The 7,426-nt window shown below is 31.9% G+C and overlaps 1 protein-coding gene across 1 annotated transcript in view; it reads right to left on the reverse strand.

The window, feature by feature from the left end:
* The window catches only part of LOC105172298, a 6,573-nt gene continuing 1,556 nt past the window's right edge, over positions 2,410–7,426 (reverse strand). The window contains exons 3-8 of the mRNA XM_011093687.2: positions 5,992–6,098; positions 5,807–5,889; positions 5,049–5,121; positions 4,617–4,704; positions 4,473–4,535; positions 2,410–3,303 (exon numbers count right to left, since the gene is read on the reverse strand). Of these exons, the coding sequence (XP_011091989.1) occupies positions 2,620–3,303; positions 4,473–4,535; positions 4,617–4,704; positions 5,049–5,121; positions 5,807–5,889; positions 5,992–6,098 (1,098 nt within the window). The 3' untranslated portion in view covers positions 2,410–2,619. The remainder of the gene's footprint in view (positions 3,304–4,472; positions 4,536–4,616; positions 4,705–5,048; positions 5,122–5,806; positions 5,890–5,991; positions 6,099–7,426) is intronic.

Genomic DNA, 7,426 nt, shown 5'->3' on the forward strand with positions numbered 1-7,426 from the left:
ATAAAAAGTAGGAAATATTTGTATATTTTAACCTAACTTTAGGGGGTTTCGATGTAATTATCCAATATAATAATATGTAATCTCGAGAATAAAAGAATGTAGCATTGTTATTTTGCATAATTTTTTTCCATTCCTATTAATGTTCTATGGTATGTATAATATATATATCTATCAAATCTATGTTTAAAACTTTAAAATCTCATAAAGATGCATTAATGTACGTCATTATTTTACTAAAAATTTTTCATCTCCTATGGATCTTATATTATGCATACATTTCCTTTATTAGCTCCACAAAGCATCATTAAAAGATCTCTTTCAAAATTTTATACCTATTCTTGTTGATAGTCAATTAAAAAATAAAAAAGATGCTCACCAAAAGTTAAAATAATATAGATCCTCGTTGTAATTCATTTATAATTTGGACACTATATATTATTAATTAGCACTATTTAATATAATCACTTCTATTATATTTTCTACGTTTTCCCTAAATGTCATGATTTTAAAATTAAATTTAGAAAATAGATATTCCAAAATTATTTACTCCACTGTGATTCATTTATTTTTTTTATTTAATTATAAATATTCTACTATTTCAAGATATAATATTTATCATTACAAATTTAAATTTATATTAGAATTAATAGTTATACAATTATTCAATTGAATAAATATATTTTGAAAAATTGAATGAATAAAACTCAAAATGAGTACATTCAAATTTGGTGAATTTCCAATAAACACCGACCAGTTATTTTGGCTAAAGTTTCACCACCTCTATTGATCGAAAGAACCTATAAGTTATAACAGGATCATTAAACTAATAAATCTTGTAAAAAAACATTTCACTTGATAATGCTTTTCATTTTTTTTGTATTAAATATATGGACTTCAATTTAATGAAAAAAAAATGATATTTTATGTTTTTAACTTTTATCCGCTTATAGCAAAGATTTTAAAATTTTATAGTTTAATTATTTTTAAGATATTTGTTTTTCATCCCCATATTGGTGATGAGAAAATTACCATAGTTTATATAAAAAGGTTGATAATTTTACTTTTCATCCTTACATTTATTAGAAATGGTGAATTGCATTTAGAGTTTATATTAATTCTCTCAATAATATTTACTTTTCATCCTTATATTTATTAGAAAAAATCACCATGTAAATTACTCTTTATTTCAAATTCGTTTTATTTTTTAAATAAGATTGTTGTTCCTTTTTCTTTAATTGGGCAAGTCGAAAAAAATAATAATTAGTTACATTTATTTATTCTTTATCTCTAAAGCATTTTATAATATATTTCTTGTAGTAGTGGTCTTTTACTTAAACAGTGATTTTATTCTATTTTACTCCTACCGTTTACTGCCATCTACAATTTTTAAATTCTATAATTAATTTCATGATGCTTTTTTTTTTTTTTTTTTATCTCGAACTATATATGGGGTCATAAAATCATCAATAGATGATCAAAGCCATATCGCATTATCATTTTGCCATCTAGTAAATAAACCAAATCTGGATATAATTTTTTAAACGTAATTAGTAAGAGTAAATACTACAATGTGAAAAGTAATTAATATTTTTCACTGCAGTAAATGAATTCGATCTAGATATAATTATTTAAGCAATAATTAATAAGAGTGGTTATTGTAATGCAAAAACATAACGGAATAATTATACTTACATCCCATGAGGCTCGGTATTACACACAAACCCTATGTGATTTGAGAAACTATACCTACTAAGTACTCGTGACGTTTGTTTCAATCTAAGAAACAGGTTTTTCCATTAGTCAAATTTATTAAATTTATTTATAGTGAAAAAAAAAATGAATGAAAATTTATATTTACTATCAATTAATTTATTAATAACTTATTATAGGTCAGACAAATCTTTTGTTACTAAACTTACTTTTATAAGAGTGAGCCTCCTAACATGTATCAACGTATAAAAATGTATAAAGGCAATGTGATCTAAAATAGATTTATTTGACTTCTAATAACTTAGTAATAAATTAATAAGAGTAAATATGAATTCTTGTCCAATTTTTTGTAAATATCACTAAATTCAATAAATTTTAACTAAGAAAAAAAACCTCAAAAGTAGTATTAGATGCAATTTTTTAAATCGCAACGAGACTACATATAACTATACCAAACATCATCCAAAAGAGAGTAATTGTCCCATCAATGTGAAGTAATAAATAATGGATAATAAATACATAAATTTTTTACATAATCACGCCTAGAGAAAATAATATGATAAGGCCAAGTTAGGCAAATCAAAAAAAGAAAAAAGGAAACCACAAAGAGCATTGGTACTTGTATATATATATATATATAGACATACATATAATATATAGATAGGTAAGTGATGAGGAACTAAAGTGGGTGCATTGAAGATTTGAGGAAATACAGTGGGACAAACACTAAAAGGTAAAGAACTCACGAAGAGATTTGGCCGAAAGAGAAGGGAAATTCTAATTAACGGAGATGATACAGCAAAAAAAGTTTTCTGGCATCAGCAAGAGAATAAGGTAATATATACATCAGATATAAATATTGGAGTTACACATAAAAGCAGATAACAATCAGTCCATGATTTTGTGAAGTTATTGCGGTTTTACACCTTCATCTTCATCTTCATCTTCAGCTTCAGCATATATTCTGCTACAACTAGCAGCGTTTTTATCTAGAGCATCAACTCCACCATGGCTGCTATTCTTAAAGTTTACAGTACAAACCCAAGAGTTTTCTGCGGTGGTTGAGACAAGACCATCGGGAGTATCACCTCTGGCTGCCTGAGGTTCTTCTACAAGCTCACTTACGTCACCTGATTCTTTGACAACAACTAGAGGAAATTTCAGAGGTTTCTCAGGCCAATCTTCGAAGAATGAATTCATCACCATGAACCTAAAAACCTGCAGCAGATGCTTCTTATCTCGTTTGATATCAGAATTTAACAGTTTCTTCAAGAGAGATGGCTCTTTATTAGATGTACACGGCTTAGTGGCGCAGCAATTAGCCAATTTCTGCTTCTTAGTGAACTGATCACTTTGCTCCTGCGAGTTTGCCGAACCATCTTTTTCGGGCTTTTGTCTCTTAGAGAACCAATCACTTTGATGGAACTTGCCCTTCTTATCAAACTTATTAGGAAATCTTCCTCTCTTACCAAATACCTTAGTAGCTTGTTGCCTACAACCTTTCTGTGTCTCAGAATCTGATAAGTAACAAGATGGTATTTCTGCAACTTCACAACCCAATTCAGCTTGTTTTGCCAATACCTCCTTGAGTTGCTGTGACAAATTCATTAGTTATTATCTCAGTTGCATAGAAAGTGAACACATCCCAAAAGGATGAAAATAACTACTTGCCAGCTACTGTAAACAAACTGAGCTGGTCTCCAGTAAACCACAAGAGCAAATGGCAGTTTACATGTATATGGAGGGTAAACAGTTTAATGATGCAATTTAGAACACTCAACATGCACATAGACTGGAAATACCACAGAAATGTGCCTTAGAACATGATGCAGAATAGATAGAGCACTAAATCCACATAATGATTAAAATGACCCAAAACACCTGTTCTATCCCTCTCTCATAAATCATGCACAACCACCGCCAGCAGCTCCTTCACCACAAATTAATCACCACTCCCAGCAGCTCCTTCACCACAAATTAATCATTTCTTGCCCACCATAAATTAGTTAGCCGAATCTTACCCAACAAAGGGAAGATTTTGGGTAGGATTGGTCCTAAAGGCAAAATTCAAACTTAATGACAGAATAATGGTGATGATGAATTAAAATTATCCTAGAACTCTGCATATATTGCTGTTGCATAAGGGAGAAAGAAAAGAAAAACTGCAATCGTTTGAAAATTGCTTCAACAAATGAAGTTGATTCGATGTTCCCAGGTTTAAAGCCCAGTGGTTGTAATTCTGGCATTATGAGATTGGTCATGGAAATGGCTAGATTGGTTTTTTTTATCATTCTTTCCAAATCCAGTATACCAATTTGACTGTAGTTCAAACAACGAGTTTAGTTTTGCAGACAGAGGTAGGAAACAAATGTCACAATGCAGTTCGTGGTCTCTTCTACTTTTCACACGTAGTGAATACTGATTGCTAGTTGTGGCACTTACTATGTCCAGTGTCTGTAGTACATAGCAATGTGACTAAGCTAATGCTCGTTTTAAGTTCATTGAATGCAGTGTAGCAATGACAAGCCTTTGAATTGTTGTGGTGCGCATGGGTAAGAGACAAACAGGTAATATATAGTAAAGTAACTGTATTTCCTAGGTTTCCGATATAAACTAGAGGTGTCATTCAAAAAATTGTAAATAATCAAGGAGATACTTTTGATTTCCCCAAGCTATTGGAAATGAAACTATATTACTAAATGGTGGTTTGCTTCAATGGTGTAGCCTCACAATTGATGTTTAGTAACTGAAAGTACATATACCTGTCGCCGCATCTTTGAGACTGTATGAGTGACATCTGTTTGTGTTGGATTCTGTTTCAACCTCTGCAGTAAAGTAAGTATATAATGACATAGTTCTTCTGCAAATAAACTCAAAACATCAGACAGCTATGCTAATAGACTAACCTCCATGTTGGCATTTGATGGGTAATTTTTCCTCCGTGCTTCACGCCACTGTTGAATTTCTTCTTCTGTGTAGTTTACTACAAGAGACCTTGATCGGAAAAGCAAGGAGAAAACAAGATGAGAAAATCTAATGCGACGAGACGACAAAGTGTACCAAGAACTAAGAAAAGACATCTGATGACAATGAAACTCCAAGAAGAAGGAAAAGACAAGGAAAAGATTTCAAACAGTTAATAAAGACCACAGTCCCACACCGATGCACATTTATTTGAATTGTCCCTACATTGTATTCGCCTTACACTTGAAGCTCTGGTTCTACAACTCTCTTCATATGCATTTTTCCCTTCTACCATGTAATTAAAAGAGAAGGATATAGTTGTCTAATACTTTTCTGCACAACACATCCAAACATATGAAATTAATCAAAATTACCTTCTTTTTCCAGCTTGAATTTGCTCAAAGGAGTTAGAAAAGTTAAAGTTCTTCACTTCATTATTTTTGTTCCCTGTATAAACAGAGAACAGAAGATTTTAGAAGACCATGGTTGCTGCCACTGGCATAAGCTTCAGAGGTGTGTTACAGAGTTCTGGATATTCACTACCTTAGATTTGGCTCATCAGCAAGTTACCTACCGAGAAAAGTAATGCAAATGCATGATAACAGATTCAAATGGCTCCTTCAGCTACCATCTAGCAGAAGAAAGTTTTTCTAGCATAACTGTTGCAGTGGAAGACCATTAAATGTTGCTAGAACCTAGAAAGCTCATCATCATTCATTGCTATTAGGGACCCATATAAGGACATTCACACAGCAAAACCATGCCCATTCACGAGGGGCATTTTTTGCACCTAAAGGAGAAATTGGAAATGCCTCACGAATTATCTTGCAAAAGGAGTTGAAACAAATTTGTCAAATACAATCAAGGGCTTTTCTCAAAGTCAACAGTTGGTTTTGCCATGTCAATATAAATTTACAAAAGTATGAAAATTTTGGAAATAAAGGAAAAATTGATCTGTTATTAGTTAAAGTACATGCAAACCATGAACATAAAGAGGAAAGTCATTGAGAACCTTATGCATAGGAAACCAGAAACAGGTAAAGAGAAGTCCCATATTTGTCGCGTTGATCATTGTTAAGTTTGAGTTAATACATTGAGCATCAAGACATTCACACATGGAGAAAAGGCCCACCTTTTGCACGGTTTTCATTATTAAACTTCAAGTTCCTGTTCCCATGTGCATTTTGTCGTTGATTGAACTGCCTCTTATTAAATCTACAGCAATTAGATAAAGGTGAAGCAAGAACCACCACTCATCCAAAATTTCAACAAGTACAGAAAGAAAGTTACTTTAGGAGGTAGTAAAAGCATGCATACCCTCTCTGTGATGTGTCTTGTTTATGATTCCCTATAAAGTTCTTGTTATGAGATTTTCTAAAGCTACTATTTCTGTCATTCATTCCAGTAGCGGCTCCTGCATTATTCTGCAACATGTAATGCACTTGAATTTCATAGAACAAATAGAAAGACGCAACCGACATAAGTTGGTTCATTCATTAAGCATAGAACAGATTTTTAAAACCAAAAGTTTTAGGAATAAAAGAAGTGCTGAGTACTATTTATGCACATACAATTAGTTCCCAAATATTCTATTTAAAAAGCTTACCAGACATTTACATAAGAGCTGCGTCTGACGACTAATTATTTATCATCTATAAGCCACAAAGTCAGAAAACGTCATCCAACAATAGTCTTATCATAGAACGGTGAACTGTTTCGGTAAAGGTGCTGTCAGCACGATTAGACATTAGCACACAAAGAGCCAAAGAGCAAACAGTGGCTCAAGTTGGAAAAGCAGATCATAAAAGGTATGATGAGAATACGTGTATAATTCTAAGACTACACCCTTGTTGAAACCTCAAACCAGGATCTAAGTTACTTGGTCTTTGTTTGGTTTTACTTTTGTACTGATTTTGCTTATTCTCGGAAAATAGAGAGAATGTTGAAGATAAGTAGGTTTCAATTGGGGAAATTGAAGTGTGTTTCAAGAGACAGGAAGAATTGGTAAAGATGAGTTAATGTAATTTTGGCAAAACAATGGCAAATATTACTTGCACTTCTAGTAATAGTGGACTCGAACTAAAAATAGGAAAAATTCTTAAGGCCATAAAAGCACATTTTGGTATTTTGGAGTACATAAATGATAAATGGATTCAGCTAACCACAATTACACTTATGTAACTATTATCGATCACAAGTGACAGCTGAAGACATTTAACATAAGTATGTCCCAACAGAAAAGTGTAGGATAAGAGACTACAGAAATAAAGACACAGAGCAAATTTCTACCTAGGCTTAAAAATGTGACGTTGGATTGAGCAGAACACTAAAGTGATTAAAGAGAAAATAAGTGATTTACAGTGATTATAATAGTCCCCAATCACATCACAGTATATTCTCAATGAGACTATTCAACCTCCCTGTAACTTTACATTCATATATTGATATTATTTAAAAGTATAAAAATCACAAAGAGCATATTTTCACCCCTATAGCAATAATATGAAGAAGCATGACTTTTCAGCCATTCCAACTTCTATAATCAAGGTATTCATAGTTTTCTTTTCTACCTTTTCTTTTGGTGATTGTACAATTCAAGATAATGGGAAAAGAAAGTCCAATAATTAAGCTACGACATTTTCCTCAATCAACTTTATATAATAATTATACCCATTTGCAACTTAAGCTATTGTGCATAATCCACTGATCCTACCGGGAGAAGGTATGAGATAAATCATATTCTTTCAAATAT

Source organism: Sesamum indicum, linkage group LG10 (assembly GCF_000512975.1).
Source record: "Sesamum indicum cultivar Zhongzhi No. 13 linkage group LG10, S_indicum_v1.0, whole genome shotgun sequence".
Classification (NCBI taxonomy): Eukaryota; Viridiplantae; Streptophyta; class Magnoliopsida; order Lamiales; family Pedaliaceae; genus Sesamum; species Sesamum indicum.